The 16,232-nt window shown below is 37.8% G+C and overlaps 2 protein-coding genes across 3 annotated transcripts; both read right to left on the reverse strand.

Moving 5' to 3' along the window:
- Positions 1-78: 78 nt before the first annotated feature.
- Positions 79-10,497, reverse strand: LOC111463115 (zinc finger CCCH domain-containing protein 38-like). 2 transcript variants are annotated; one of them, XM_023106933.1, is made up of 4 exons: positions 10,276-10,497; positions 5,461-5,853; positions 3,008-5,204; positions 79-370 (listed from the first exon to the last, which is right to left on the reverse strand). In XM_023106933.1, the coding sequence occupies exons 2-4, from the start codon at positions 5,817-5,819 to the stop codon at positions 338-340; spliced, it is 2,589 nt and encodes an 862-aa protein (XP_022962701.1). In that variant the 5' UTR covers positions 5,820-5,853; positions 10,276-10,497; the 3' UTR covers positions 79-337. The 2 variants fall into 2 exon arrangements, with proteins under 2 accessions (XP_022962701.1, XP_022962702.1); XM_023106934.1 differs by having other exon boundaries at positions 5,470-5,853; positions 10,276-10,496.
- Positions 10,498-11,440: 943 nt separating this feature from the next.
- LOC111463117 (UDP-glucuronate:xylan alpha-glucuronosyltransferase 1-like) lies at positions 11,441-14,754 on the reverse strand. Its single transcript, XM_023106939.1, has 4 exons — positions 14,375-14,754; positions 13,373-13,555; positions 12,668-13,296; positions 11,441-12,591 (listed from the first exon to the last, which is right to left on the reverse strand). The coding sequence occupies exons 1-4, from the start codon at positions 14,419-14,421 to the stop codon at positions 11,564-11,566; spliced, it is 1,887 nt and encodes a 628-aa protein (XP_022962707.1). The 5' UTR covers positions 14,422-14,754; the 3' UTR covers positions 11,441-11,563.
- Positions 14,755-16,232: the final 1,478 nt, after the last annotated feature.

Here is a 16,232-nt window from a genome sequence, read left to right on the forward strand (position 1 = left end):
CGATAAACTGAGTCGATTCAACCCAAACAAACAAACAAATAAAATTATTTATAAAAAGAAAAAAAAAATTGCAAGGCCTTGGCGAAGAATGAGGTCCTGGAAAAGTGGTAGCCATTCATACAACAATAAAAGATGAAGAATGCACAAACTAAAAGCAACAAATTTGCAGAAGGCAGAAGAAAGAAAGGTGTACCTAAGACTGCTAATAGGGACATACATTACACTACATTAGTAAGACATGATAAACATCATTCAGAATGCTGCATCATTCTATCAAATTAGTACACAGGATTTATATAAAAGAAAAAATATGATGTTCTTCGACAACCTCGCCTCGTCAACTCGTCTTCTGAACTCTGTCCACGTATGCCTGACAAGGAAACGAAACGTTTTATACAGAAATAACAGTCTCAACTCAAACATAGAGGAAGAAACATAGAGAATTCTAATCTGGAAAGATCAGCAACAGAACTCTTAAAAGAGACTGAACCAAATACATCACTTTATCAAGAATGAATATGCCACACAACATAAGAACAATGACCATAAAACGATGTGCTTTCAAATGGATCTTCAAAAAAAGACTAAGATAGCTCTATCAAGTCACCCTTTTCAAGTTTTTTTTTCCTATTAGTAGACTGCTGCACAAGTTCGATGCGTTCCAGTCAAGTTTTGCATGACCCTCTAATGGATTTTATACTGCACTTTAGATATAACATCAGTTGATGTAAGAAAGTACATTAAACTCAGGTGAGCACGAACATCTAACAAAGTCTTCTAATGATTTGTGAGTTTCATTAGGCCATTAATTCGCGGATGGCACATAGTGCTAAGCTTCAAGTATGACCCAAGATTATTTCACAGTATGATTATCCATGATAGCTGAAAAATACTGTCGCACATAATAGTCTCTAGCAGCATCGCAAGCCATTTTTGCTATATCAACCAACAATAATAAATGTTGCTTTGCGAACACATTGAGAATGATATTCTTTTCTTGACAACCTGATAAACATTATTCGATGCATTAGCGAAACGCTTTATTTTCATTTTTATCGTTAGTATTGCTACTATCATTGGTAGGAAACTGAAAGCCAGGCCAACTAAACAACCTAAAGGACAAAAGGGAAAGGGGCCTCTGTCCTAAGGAAGGGATCAAACGAAGGCTCTTCAATCCGAGTAATCACAACAACAGACTTGGGTTTGCAACTCTTTCGACGCGTGTCGTAATGGAGAAGCCAACCTTAAGATGAATGAAAGCCATGTTGGATGAATCTGTTAAGATTATTTTGAGAATTCAAGTACCTTGACTTCTAATGATTGCTTACAGGGATAAATACCCAGCCAAGCGAATAATGCTCCCAACATTTAAAGCCCTCATAAGCATTGATCGTAACATGTGAGACCTCAAACTGGTTGGAGAGGAGAACGAAACATTCCTTATAAGGGTGTGGAAACCTCTCCCTAGTAGGCGCGTTTTAAAACCGTGAGATTGACGGCGATATGTGATGGGCCAAAGCGGACAATATCTGCTAGCAATGAACTTGGATTGTTACAAATGAAATCAGAGCTAGACACCAGGCGGTGTATCAGTGAGGACGCTGGACTCCCAAGGAGAGTGGATTGTGAGATCCCACATTGGTTGGAGAGGGGAACTAAACATTCCTTATAAGGGTGTGGAAACCTCTACCTAGTAGACGCATTTTAAAATCCTGAGGCTAACGGCGATGCGTAATGGCCCAAAGCAGACAATATCTGTTAGCAGTGGGCTTGGACGGACTTTAATTGAGTTCCCCTTCTTTAGGCATTGCACTTGTTCTATAAAATGCTGCGAGATCATAAAATTCTGTACTTCTCTACCTGTTGAGGGGTTAGACCATTCTTGTATTGCTCCAACTTTATTTTCATCAATCTTAAAAAAAAAACATAGAAATGCAGTCAAATTATTAATTAAAATGTGAATGATTACTCTAACCTAATGTGCATTGTGTATTGGAATGGATCAGGAACCGTAAGAATTAACATTCATAATTATATGTTATCTATTCACATTTCATAATGGACTTGTACTAATCATATGAACGTAAAATAAATGTAAGAAACAGCAGAACATGATATGTACTTATTCCACAAGTGGGTGCTCTAACACTCACTAACTAAGAAATACCAAAAGAAAAAAAAGGTTTTCATTACAAATAATTAGCCTAAAACCAATGCTCGCATCCCACTTTGACCAGTTACGCTGCTTTCTAAAACAACCACCTGTTGTGCAACCAAAACTTGGCAGCGTACGATGCACTTATCTAAAACAACCACCTGTTTTTAGATTTTAGGTAATTCTTCCTTTTGGAGGATCCCCACAAAATGTCTAAAGTGCTAATCCTTCCCAAGGCTACTGACCAAGTGAAAAAACGAACCTTCTTCGAGATTTTAAATTTTAAGCTTCCAAAAAGAAGAGAAGAAATAACAAGTCTAGGAAGGGGACAAACATAAAATCAAACAAGGATACAATTACTAACAAAAAAAAAAGAAAAGATTATGATGGATTAAGAGACTACGAACGACCGCCCCAAACAAACTGGAAATAGAACACCCAGCTATAATAAGGACAGGAGGGAGAATAACTTTAAAAAAAAATATCAAAAAAGTGTAGCACTCTCACAAACAAATAACCGAGGAGATGATGGAAAGTTTTCGGGAAGGGTTATTAAGTAAATAAGCAAAACAATGCTGATAAAGCATGTTTAATGCTAATGATCCTACCAGAGCTGCTACTACACTGGCGTAATTAAGGCATCTAATTTGTTTATTAAAAGAACACATGAGGCCTTCAGAAGGAATAACAAATTATAAAAAGCAGCAGTCAGTACTGTAAAGTAAGATGAAAATGTGTGTGTGTGTATATATATATATATGATAAACGAAACAAAATAGTCCATGTCCAGTGCAAAGCATAAAATAGAAAAGAAGAATGATAGGAAGAGAAAGTTGAAAAGAAATTTGTTACCTGGACAAGTTTAGTGAGCTTTGATTTTGAAAATGAAAGATACTGATCAATTTTCTCCTGCGTTTGAGGAATATGACCCCCCTGCAGGGTACCTGTCACTTTGTCCACCACTTTCTTGACTATGGTCTTATAAACATCTTTGCTGATATGACCTTCCTTCCATGTAGGTTTTAGAAGCTCCTTGACGAACTCCACGAGTGCGAATTTAAAAGCACGAATTCCCTTAGTATCCTTACCTTTCTTCTTGTCATGGACCCCATCATTTCCATTCGCATTTTCTGTAGTATCATTCTCTTCAGAATCCTCATTCGCCCCTGCTTCAGTCCTGTTTTCATTATCCCCATCACCATTCTTCTTGTTGTTAGCCTCACCTTCAGCGGCTCGCTTCCCATGATTTATTGCATCACTCTCATTCGGAGTTTCTTTTGCAGAGATGACAATCTTGTTAGAAGGATCGGATGATAGAGGAAAAATTGGTAGCTGTACTTCATCCTTCGCATCTGTCATGCTTTTCTGTCCAATGAAATTCAGTAAAGAGTCTGAAGGTATTTTAGTGGCTTCAAGCTTCTTCACCTCTAAGCTATTGCAGACAGTAGAGTCATGTTGCTTCGAGCATTCAATTATAGGACTTGTCTTCATCAACGTACCCAAAGCACCGACTGGTGCATCAGTATAAGGGAAGGAAGGTATTTCTGACACATTATGTGCACTAAGGGAGGCATATAATTGAGGCAATGGTTGCACATTTCCAAAATATTGAGCAAGAGAAACGGAAAGGTTAGTTAATTGGGTAATTTGTTCACTGGTTACCATGTTCGGAGTGATAGTTGTTACAGGATTAATCCCTGGCATGCTCCTATCGTCCTCTCGTGGTTTGACTCTGAAAATGCCATCTGCAACGTTTGGATTCATTACACTTCCGCCTGGATGGTCGGTGTGATATGCCATTTTTTGTCCAAGGACAATGTTACCAGAAGGATTGCCTTCAGCATGTGAAGCAATAGTTTTGTCAATTGTTATCTTATCATTGAATGCTGATGCCATAGTAACATCTTTTGTTAAATTATGGTTTTGCCTAAAATGAGTATTATCAACTGTCAGAGGCTCTATGGTAACGTCTTGCTTCTTAGCCAAAGCTTCTTGAACTATCGCATGGCTGAGAGTGGCTAAAGCCATGGAAGTTTGAGAGCCAGAATCCAGAATAATGTTGCAATCTCCTTTCACCACGTGATTCGATGGTTGCACCGGGAAGTGCCAATCAGGAGACATCTCCATATCATCACTAGGCCACTTTCTGTGACCTCTTGAATCAGAAGTGCCTATGCAACCACCAGCATCCTCAGGCTTGCTCAGAATGGTATCATTCTTGCTGTTCTGAACTGTCTTGATGCTAGCAGCTTGATCCCACTGAATTTTGCTCTCGTTATTCAAACTATGACCTCCTTTTAGTTCCGAAGGCCATGTATATCTTGATTCTTGACTAGCAATTTGTTTGTTTTTTTCCTCTCTCAACTGAGTAAAATCTGAACCACTAGCCAACTCATTTGATTTTGAGCCATCCCACAACCGTTCCCTACCATCTGAACATTCGACTTGTTCCCATCTATCAGCACTCGACTTCCTCTCTAGACTCGCACATGGCTGGCTCTGATGAGAATACTTACAATTTTTTCCATTACGACAAGTTCCAGCAGCAAAAAAATTACAGATAACAAGACTGCTACTGGAAGGTTCACGCTCACCACGTGATAAATATGCTTCTTTACTCCTATCATTTTCCCTGTCTCTACTAATATCATTTGAAGAACCTCGTGATAGTTCATGAAATCCACTGTCGTGAGGATACTTGCAAGATTCTCCCCTATGACACCTTCCCTTCACAAAGTCGGTACAAGGAGCAGCTGACCTTCCACTCCTGGAATAGTCCCTAAAATCATGGGGAGTTGATCTTAAGGATCGGCCCCCCTTCTTGTTCCGACTTTCCCAGCTGTCATCCAGATTTTGATTTTCTGCATGAAGAAATGGACAACCACCACCTCGCCTGCATCTGCCAGAAGCAAAATCTCTGCACAATTGAGTTGAAACACGGGTTCTGTTTCTGTTCCTATCATGAAATCCTGAGTCCCGCTTAAAACTACGAGGAGGAGTTCTACTTCTACTCCGACTTCTACTCCAACTCCTGCTTCTACTCCTACCCCTGAAACACAATTAAAACAAACAAGTTTAAAGAATAATGAAATTGCAAAACTAACCAATCCTAATAGAAATAACATAAATCCAGATGACTAATGCATATGAACAAAATGGATGCATATACAAACATGAAAATTCAGGATCAAACTTCAGAGATTTGAATAACTCATCAAGAAATGACTTCAGCAACAAAATTTGAGATTGAATACTTTCATGATGACGATGTTAATATAAGCTCAGCTAATACCAGTGTATCTAACCTCACTGACCTGCTCCAATCATTTCTATCCGACGGGTTAGAGCTATGTCTTCTCCATCCATCTAAACCAGGAGACATTCTTGTGCTGTAGCTTTTGTCAGCATCCCACTCAGCAGTGCCTTCCATATTTTTATTATAGCCTTTATTAGTGTAATCCTCCTTATGTGAATCTCTGGTTTCAGATAAAGGTTCCTTTGACAGCAATCCCCAATCTTTCTTGGATTTTGAAACAGTATTGGTGGTCTCCATACCAGACCGCTTGGAACCATCATCACTTGCAAGTTCGGGAGAAATCCAACCAGGTCTTGATTCTTCTCTCAAATCCCACTTTGACGAGCGTTTTCTGCCACTTCCACTCATAACACTAAGGATGTTCTCCTGGATACAGTAAAATCTGAAGGCAGGATGAAAATAAGTTAATTTTAATGACGAGTCCTCACCACCTTGTTGTCAAGTCCAAGTCATACATATAATATATATTGAATTGGTTGATATTTGGAAAATAATAGATTAGGCCACATGACCCTATCGAAATTCAGAGACAATTTGACCTCAATTGGAATCATCTGGCACATTAACACTAAATGAGATGGAATCCCTCCACTTGCAGGTAGAAGAGAAACCCAATATGTAATAAAATCATCTCACAAGAATAACAAAAAACAACATTTCATTTCCCAAGCCTTTTGTATTTAACATGAATATTCTCACTTGTAATCAGTTATATATTAGTGGAGGAGCTTTATATCTTCCCTTAGTTGTTATGTTACATAATTCACAAATAACTAATATTTCACAATATAACAAAATTTCCTGCCGCTAAATACTGCTACCTATCAACCAATACTTCAAAAAATGTTAGATGCGTTTCAAATCAAAAGAAGCTTGTAGGAACAACTTCAAGAAAAAGTTATTTGCGGGAAGCTGGAGAATTTCCAACTTGTGATCACTATAAAAAGTTTAGCCAGATATATGAAGAAAAAAAAACCCATCGGGATGAGAAATTCCAAGGATATAAAAGCAATGGCATTCCGTGTTAACTAAGATAGCATTAATATCATGCGCAACGAGAAAAATCAAGCAAGCACACAAAGAGAGGCACGGCAGGACATTATACTGTGACCTAAAGTTTCCATAAGCACGAGTTGCTCCACACAATCAAAGACCATATGCAATGTTGACGAAACCAGACCCTACAAACAGTTGCCGTACACACAAGTTTCCATACACTCAATCAAAAAGTTATGACATACTTATTTTTCATCCAGATAGAAGGGTAAAAAAATCAAGTAAGCATAGGTGTCCATGGATTTTCAAGTTTCACATAATCTTCCATGCCAAACAAATAATTCCTAAGCATCACATTGTTTGATGCTGCAAAAGGATCGAATTCCGCAGGAACCTACACAACCGAAGCAAGAATTAAAATGGACGTAAAGATTCTTGACTGCATTTTTTAAAGCCAAAGCTCATGTGATCCCTAGATTCAATTCATTCCTTCTTAAAAGTATTTTCTGTTGAAACAAGCAAAGGAATCACTTTGTTCTCCCGAGTCCACTATAACAACTTAGAAGCTTCATGACAGATCACCTTATCTTACTAAAAACGTACAAACCGAGACTAACATTGAAAGGACATGACCAACATGAGCATAGCTCAAGTCGTAAATTTGAACCTCTACCCTCACGTGTTATGGTATTCTTAAAAGAAACATCATAGGAAGGGCATGCATTTTTCAGAATCATTAGCAAACTTTTCAAAAAGTGGACTAAAGAATGATCCTAGTGTACCCCAAAATATTTAACGTTCATTTTGGTGTTTCCATAAAAAGCTTACTTACATCCTTTACTAGAATAGGAGCATAAATTGACTTATGTTAGAACTCAGGTGTTCATCGATAGGTTGGTGTTGGTGTCAGTGGCCAATGGGAGGAGGGAAGAGAAGAGAGAGAACAGGTAAGACAAAGTGGAGAGAGGAGAAGAGAGAAGAAAATGAGAAATTAGGAAAAGAGAAGTCGTGTAGGAGGAGAGGAGAAAGATGATGGGAAAATATCGTTTATTTTTTAAATCCTGGATGCCCTCTTCTTTTCAAAACCCTCGTCAATAATAGCATTAATGAGAAATGGAAGTAACCATGAACCCATATTTTCTCTCCTATTAATTATTCTTGTATTATTCGATCGACTGATCGGTCAGTGATGTTTTCATTTTTTTTTACTCCAACCAACCAATTGGCCAGTTTAGTATAATGCAAAACATTGACCAACTTGGTCGGTTTCATCAGTCAGTCTGATTTTTGGAATTCCTTTGAACATCCCTAGTTAGATCACTCAAAATGCTCTCTCCTCTTATCACTGAGCAGTTATTTCTATATCGATCATTGTTTGGTACGGTTAGATCCCTCAAAATGTTCTCTCCCTAATTGCTAAGTGCCTGTTTTTACTTCAACCACCATGACCAACGTCAACCAACTTACTCAATGGAACCACTCCATCCGCTCGAATACCATAGACCAACAAGATTTTTCCCATTGTCTTTAATGAACTCTCACATGGAAATCGAGCAAAAAAAATCGTACGAGATGAAACACCTTCACACTCTCTGTCTCTAACCCAAAAATCTCTCATCTTGTTGACCTCTTAGTTCAACACCGTCACCAAAGAAGCTTGTTTGCTTAAATTTTCCTCCAAACTTCAAAGTGAAAATTATGTCCTCCAGTTAGAAAAACTTAGTGGCAAACATGGCTTCTCTTCTTTGTGGAGATCAACCCCCCGCATTTTATCCACCATATTTGTCGCTTTGGTTGCTTGAAGATCGAAAAACGATAAGGTATGGAACATTAGTCACTATTAGTACAAGGGATAGACAATGTAGCAAACAAGCAAACCATGACAAAGCCACTTAAAGGTCACAAAAGTAGATGGGAGTTGCTCATTTCGCAAGTTACATTGTCATTCAGGGTACAATTACAATGCTCGAAGTGGACGACATCCATAAGGATAGACCAATTGAACTATTACTCTTGGTAACTCTTCATACAAACCATATGTACTCTTCAAGGACTATTAAGTTCTAAAGTCATTTTATGATGAATACATCCCTCCCTTCACCATGTAATTTATCACAACTCAGGTAATCCATGATTCATTCCCAATGTGTTTGATGAGCTATAGTTTTCTCATAAAGGTCCTTCGAAACAAGCTTGTATACAAAAGGTGACTTAGTTCCATGAATTTGTGCTAATGCCCAATTGCTCTTGTGGTGGAACAGAAAGCCATTGCCATAAGTTATTATTGTACACCCTTGCTAATCTTTCCATCAACCAACCACGTGAAGATACTGCATAAAATTATATTTTGACATTAGCACACTCAACGTGATACATTAACTACAGAAGAGGACATCTATCAAGGCACCTAATATGTTGGGGTCTAATCAATTAACTTTGGCAGGAAAAAGAGCCTACAACTTAAGCAAGCGGTAAAGTAAAATATATATAGAACCAGTAGCTAAATCATTTAAGATTCACCCTAAAGTTTTAATAAGCAATACAAATGATAATCATATCTAATTTACAACTTACGACAGAAAATCAATCAAACTACAAATATTTTAATTGCATAGACCTGTCATACAATATTCTAAAAGAAATATATATAAAATACCACATTCTGTGGAATTAAAAGGCTGGGTCTTCAAAAGTACATACATTTCCCTCTACCATAAAATAAACAAGGGACGAGCATTCCACTCTACTGTATATGTCAACATCAAGGAAAGGAGTCCATTGCAGCACTAACAAGCACTAAAAATCTGCACATGATTCGGCCTTCATTTTAATCATGTATGCACCTAAGAGATGTGCTTAGAAACAATTTTCCTTTAAATATAATTATTTGAATAAATCCTTCCACGAGGTACCGTCCAGGCATGAGGAGTTACACTTGTAAAAAAAGACTAAAAGAGGCTAAAAAATCATGTGCGTCCTCGCCATCCTTCTAAAACAACAATCAAGAAACTTCCCTTCAACGGTAACAAGAAGGGGGGCAATGTCCAATACTTGGAGCCAAATAGGAATGTCATGGTCGCATCTGGAGCAGTAGCTAAAAGAGACTGAACTGAGAACTATGCTAAAAGAGACTGGACTTTCAATTGAACTACAAGTGTTACGTTGGTGGGAAAGCCATCAGGCAGTACAAGTGTGGTTAAATTCCATGGCAAAAATCATAAGCCACTTAACCTTTTCTTCAGTAAGAAAAATCACTTTCGACAATCAAATAAACTATAAGAGTTCTATCAACTCCCTAGTATAGCATTTGTCAACAGGAGAACAAAATATAGCATTCTTTTTGGCCACCAAACGATCATCTTCGACTCATCAACTATTCAGTCTATATCAACTTAGCTTCGCCTAAAAATCCAGTTGAACTAGAGCCGTATGCAAGTTTAATAAACTCCCAAGGAAAGATCAGCTCCGTTTCTCACAAGTTATCTCTCATTTGAAATACTTCAGCAGAAGGGGAAAAAAAAAACTCAATCCCAAGTCATCGATTCCCAAAGATACACACAATCACAAACAATCTCGAGCACAGAAGAAAACTACAGTTGCGAAAGCAAAACTAAAACCAAGAAGAGCGTATTTATATGCGTTGGGGACATGGGGAGTAATAATCGGAAAGGTCCAAACTTTGAAGTGGAAGAACCTCGCAGCACATACAGTCTCAGACAAGACGAGTAAGAGATCAAAACCCAGAACTGAAAACATGAACATAACAAAATTGCAGAAGATTAAAGGAAGAGGGAAACATAGAACTCACATGAAAGAAGAAAGGTTCCGGCAGAAAGCGGCGACGGTGTAAACCCTAGAATATGATTGAAGAAGAATACAGGCGTACTGTAAGCTAAGCTAAATCTTCAGAGCGGATATTTTGAGCATCTTGTGTTGCAGAGTGAGTGGGAGGAAGACGAAGAGTAAGGTAGTAGCTATGGGCGAAAAAGGGTTCAAAGACTTTGGGGGCGAACACACAGTTTTCTTTTCCCCCGATATATTTTCCTTTTTTTTCTTTTCTTTTTTTCCTTTTTTTTCTTTTTCTTCCTTAAAAAATTCATCTAATTGTTCTTGAGTGACTTCATGTTTTTTTTTTCTCCCCTAAACATATAATTTTTAGGGTAAATTATAAAACAAATAAGGAAACGGCTCAAACTTAGACCACCTACTAATTCATTATTCAATTTACGAGTTTCATGATTGATAATTGACAATTAAGATCGAAAAAAGAATAATAAAAAAACATACACGAGAAGGGAGAAATAAAATTTTAAAAAATTAAGATGATATGGTGATAAAGTAATTACCATAAGATTTGATAGACGAAATTTATTTAATTTTTGAAACATTTAAAGTTTAGATAATGTCATTCTCTTGGTATTTATATACTAAATTAACTTAGCTAAAAAATAGTATAATTTAAATAAAAAAAATATTCTTGTGAGTCTCTAACAAGATAATTTTGAACCTACTTACTAACATCATCTATTAAAATATACGAGTCGAGACGCAATTCTCTGTCGATCAAGCCATATTGAGCTCAACACATTTATTGTTTGCAGTTGGCTTGATAACCACTTTTATGAATAGATGAGAGAAAAAAAAAAGGAGAATATCGAGTATCTTTTAACTCAATATAATTTCAAATAAATCGACAAATGGAATGTAAAAATAAAAAATAAAAAAAATGAGAAATGTTAGGTTCATGTAAATAAATAGTTGAATAGTTGAATAGTTGAATAGGTTCATGTAAATAAAAAAATAAAATACATAAATTTATGAAGTATGTATAGTTGAATAACTAAATTTGTATTTTTGGAAAAAAGAAATCTTTTTTTTTTTTTTCTTTCTCATCATATAAACTAAGAACCCATGATCCAACTCTGGAGTGATATCAATCGTTCTTAAAGAAGCACCAATTTCAAGAAACCAACTAAATCTAAATCCACTTCAAATCCAACATAAAAAAAGAGAAAATTTTGATTCAGTTCTTCAAATTCCGGCTCAAGATTTCACAACCCCATCAACCAGAATCTTCAAAAATGGCGGAAAATTGTTCAAACAGAGAGGGCGGCGGCCTTGATAGCCGGCGGCGTCGGCGCATAAGACTCATCATCAGTCCAATTCGTCTCGCCCCAATGCCTCAACATCCCTTTCCAAGAACACACGGTGTCAATGCATCGCTTCAACCTCTTGTCCTTAACCTTGATCCTCCAATGGCCGTCGCTGTAATTCCCAATCTCCGCTTGGATTCTATCCCACTCCAGTTGGGCCTTTTGCTTCGATCTCAACAAGCAAAATTGCTGCAGAAGCTCCGGCATTTGGTCGTGCACCTTCCACCATCGTTGATGCGCAACGTCGCTTGCAAATTCTTGGAGTATGTCCACATTCCAATTGCAGTCATAATCTCTGAAGCACATCCATGGCTTGTTTCCCAAGTAATGAAGAACATAAAGGATTGGTGGGTCTGCCCCAAATAGCCTTGTTTTCATTTGTTTTGTTTCTTCATCATCACCCATCCAGAAGTTCTTCAAGAAATTCATGTGTTTTGGGATTCTATGCCACCATGTGAATACTTCATTTAAGTATCCTTGATCACCTCCATTGTAGGATTCGAATTCATTGATATGATCCATTAGGAGTTTGAATGTACAATTTGATGGTTCTATGAGCATTACTCCTGAATTGAAGAGGGTGCCATTGTTTCCTGTTGCTGAGATCTCTGGCATTCCGAATAAGAAATCGATGTTTCGAAAGATTAGAAGGTCGGCGTCGATGAAGATGATCTTGTCATAATCTGTTAGCTGCCATAGCCTGAATTTGCTGTAGTTCCATTCATTGTATGCATCTTTCTCTGCTTTTGGATTCCTGATTCTTTCCATTGTTCTTATTTTCCAACCAGCTGCCTCTAGGCCACTCTTGTGATATGAACTGATTGACTTGTCGACTAGGATCACGAGGTCCCGTGTCGACCCCGACATTCGAATGCTTTGTGCTGCTGCGATTGCTCCACAGACATAAACATGAGCTGAATGGAGGATTGTAGCATATGCTTCTCGTAGCACATTACCTGAGTATGCAACCTCTGTGTTGGCAAGATAAGTTCTTAGATTAGTTGAAGCAAAAGTGTTTGTGGAGCAAAGTTGTGTAATAGGACTGACCTTTGCCCTTTAAGGGAAGTGCAAGTTCACAAGAACCAATTGGGAGCTGGAGTTTATCTCGGATCACGCTCAAGTTTGGTCGGTACAGCCACGCGTTACCACGGCGTGCAACGAGATCCTTGCACGTAAACAAGTTCGGTATAGGGAAGCAGTTTGTGATGAAAAGCAAATGGACAGGATAGTTTCCTTTAGCAGAGGCTGCAACATTAGCAGCTGCAAGCTGCAAGTGAAGCCTAGCTACATCTCTAGACCAATTGCCCTCATTTCGACAAGGAAGTTTAACGACGATCAGATCGAGTCGTTTCCCGGGCGCTCGTAGCTTCGGCAAAGACGGGCAAATGGGAACTTCAGCTTCCTCTTCCTCATCAATCCATTCAGGATATAAGGAATCCCATGTCACATTCTCCTCAGCATAGTCCAAATGCAGCTCAGTGTGTTCTGCATCAGGATTGAGCTGCTTCCAATTGATAACTTCACTCTTGTTGAAGTTCAAGAGCCCAATGCCTTGATACTCCTTTTTGTCTCCTAACTTATCAAGAACTTCAACGACATCGTTCCAAACGATGTCGAGACGAGATACGTATCGAAGATCCAGGCCGCCCCATATCCACCGATTCACAAACTTTTGCCTGAAAATAAGCAAGTTTCAGCCTGTTTTGAATCTAGAAACTGCAGAATTAAGAGCAGAAGGAGAACAAAGCATACCCAGAAGCTGTGTTTGATATGTGGTTGTTTACATCAGGAGAGTATAAAAGTGTGACAAAAGTGCCGGAAACAGCAAACAGAAGAACAAGTTTCAAGAGAGGAAGCCTGCATCTTGAAAATCTTTCATGGGTTGATAAGTTTAAGGGCTTTTCCAGATCTTTCACTTTGCTTCTTTGCAGTTTTCTTTTGGAATATGCCATAAAGAAAATAGATTTGATGTCAGAACGTTTATACACGTAATCGCTAGTTTCACGGCATTTCAGATAGATCAGTAGACATGAAAATGTAGCAACCCAAGCCCACCACCACCAGTAGATATTGTCTGTTTTGGCTCGTATCGTTGTCAGCTTTACAGTTTTAAAACACTCTACTAGGGAGAGGTTTCCACACCCTTATAAAAAATGTTCCATTTTCCTCTACAATGTGAAATCTCACAATCCACCCGTCCTCGCTACACACGGTTCAGTGTTTGACTCTAATGCCATTTGTAATAGCCCAAGCCTACCACGAGCAGATATAGTCTGCTTTGGCCCATTACGTATTGCGTCTATTAGGAATAAGTTTCCACACCCTTATGAAAATGCTTCGTTCTCCTCTCCAATTGAAGTGGGATCTCACAATCCACCCCCTTAGGGACTCAGTGTCTTGGCTAGCACACTTCTCAGTGTTTAGCCCGTTACCTATCGTCATCAGCCTCACGGTTTTAAAACATGTTTACTAGGGAGAGGTTTCCAGACCCTTATAAAGAATGTTTCGTTCCCCTCTCCAACCGAAGTAGGATCTCACAATCCACCTTTCTTAGGGGCCAACATCTTCACTGGCACACCACCTAGTGTCTGGCTCTGATACCATTTATAACAAACCAAACCCACTTCCAGTAAATATTGTTTATTTTGACTCATTACGCATCACCCGTCACGCATGACAGGCCTGTACCAATTGGATTAGGAATGAAATCCATCCTTTACAAACAGAGCTATGAAGATGAAAGCAAAAACTTACATGGATGCAGGCAATCTATGTCTTGTTTCAAGCGGGAAAGTGCCCATTGCTCCGTTTTGCACACAAAAACAGCTCTAAAACATCTGAACTACAAACAAAACAAACACAAAAAAGCTACAAAACTGGAGAGAAACAAGCCAAAGCAGAAGCAAAAAAGCAAAAAGCAGAGAATATATAGACAGAAAAAGTGGTCAAAACTCAAAACTCAAAACCCCAACGGGAGAGATGATGGTATAGAATAATTAGAGTTAAAGGAACAGTAGTTAGAGAAGTGGTTGAGGTTGCTGTTAAGCAAGAGTTGTCAATCAACTCAGTCATAACTTGAAGCACAGAGAAGGCAAAAAAGAAGAAATGAACTCAAAAAAGCAACATGATCAACACTTCTTTTATGGCTCAAAAGCCTAAGAACTAGGCATGTTAGCACTTCTAAGACAAAGTACCTCACAAAGTTGGAGCTTCAACTCAGCTGAATCGAGAGATGAGGGCGCCCAAGAGTGAGTTTAAGGACAGGACATATAGACATCTCAAGTTGCTTCTTCATCAATATTCATCTCACGACGCCGTTCATACCCGCCGTTCATATCTATGTCTATTTGATCTCTAAACTTTAAAAAAACATTTTTTTGTTCGACATTTTTTTTTAAAACCCAATTGCTAAATTAAAATTTTAGGGACATCATCAATTTTATTTATGTTAGATTATCAGTAATTAAGGACATAATCGTGAAATTAGGACAATAGGGGGATATATTTCGTTAAATTAACCCAATTAAGGCAATAAATGAATCTTTATTTTCTTAAATGTTGGCTCAAAACTAATGTGAGGGTAATTTTTGGGAATTAGATTACCCTTCGCTGTCATTTTTCTACTTTTGATTATTATGTTTGTTGTTGACCTAAGTAAGTTGGCATATAACTTCAAAAATGGGATGGATACTTAAAGCACCTAATTTTTATTTATGTATTTATATAAATATTTTTTTTTAATTTTTTAATTATTTCTTACAGAGAAAGTAAGGGTGAAGCTGATTGGATGAATTAAGGTTTAAGGGCCCTTTCATCACCTAACTCACACCATTATTAATTATAATTTCATGAATAACTCTTTCTAATAGGTCTATACAGCTCTGTACAAGGTATCGAGATAATAGATTTTGATTCTTGATCTTCCATATAATTATTGATCGCTTCCACTAATATTTTAGTGAGCTTTCATCTTTCTTATTGACGAATTTAATTCTCGAGTCACATGCTGAAATTCGTATTTAAACTCTCAACTTTTGTTGTTATGGCCTGGGGATCCTACTCGGCTCTTTTTGTGCTTGTCTTGATATTCATGTCGCCTCGTTCTCTTGAATTTTGTGTATGTCTTGATTTATTTTCAATGCACTCATTCTTGGGCTAAACATGGTTGGATGAGCCTACTTGAGGGTCGCCCCTTGTCTGTCTTTTTCATTGAGGTTATAACATTGATAGCAATCACTGCTCTCAAGAAACCAACCTTGGACGTTGGAGGCATCGTATTTGTAGGTGAAGGCTTGCACGAGAAAGTCGAAAACGTCGAGGGAAGCCTTTTTAATTTCAGATTCAAAAATGTTTTTTTTTTTTTTTTTTTTTTTAAAGAATTAGGTGAACATGGAAGGAAATTAGATAATTAGAGTATGAGGAGGACTGAGATGTAAAAAGGTAACAGACCAACAGGAGAGTGACAGGTGGCAGTTGCAAAGGTTGTTTGTGATGAACGTCATGCATGGTGACGGTGGTGGGAGGGGTTTGTTTGCACCTATCGCTACGTATGAAATAATTTTCCAAATTTTTTTTTTATTTAACAAAAAAAAAAAAAAAAAAAAAAAAAAAA

The sequence above is a fragment of the Cucurbita moschata genome, unplaced genomic scaffold, assembly GCF_002738365.1.
Source record: "Cucurbita moschata cultivar Rifu unplaced genomic scaffold, Cmos_1.0 Cmo_Scf00028, whole genome shotgun sequence".
Classification (NCBI taxonomy): domain Eukaryota; kingdom Viridiplantae; phylum Streptophyta; class Magnoliopsida; order Cucurbitales; family Cucurbitaceae; genus Cucurbita; species Cucurbita moschata.

Coding starts and splice junctions, on each gene's coding strand:
- LOC111463115 (XM_023106933.1), bottom strand. CDS start 5,819: ATGAGTGGAAGTGGCAGAAAACGCTCGTCAAAGTGGGATTTGAGAGAA. Junction 5,205..5,460: donor GATTGGAGCAGGTCAGTGAG/GTTAGATACACT, acceptor ATTGTGTTTCAG/GGGTAGGAGTAGAAGCAGGA. Junction 371..3,007: donor AGCTCACTAAACTTGTCCAG/GTAACAAATTTC, acceptor TTTCCTTGTCAG/GCATACGTGGACAGAGTTCA.
- LOC111463117 (XM_023106939.1), bottom strand. CDS start 14,421: ATGGGCACTTTCCCGCTTGAAACAAGACATAGATTGCCTGCATCCAT. Junction 13,297..13,372: donor ATATCAAACACAGCTTCTGG/GTATGCTTTGTT, acceptor GCTTATTTTCAG/GCAAAAGTTTGTGAATCGGT. Junction 12,592..12,667: donor ACTTCCCTTAAAGGGCAAAG/GTCAGTCCTATT, acceptor TTGCCAACACAG/AGGTTGCATACTCAGGTAAT.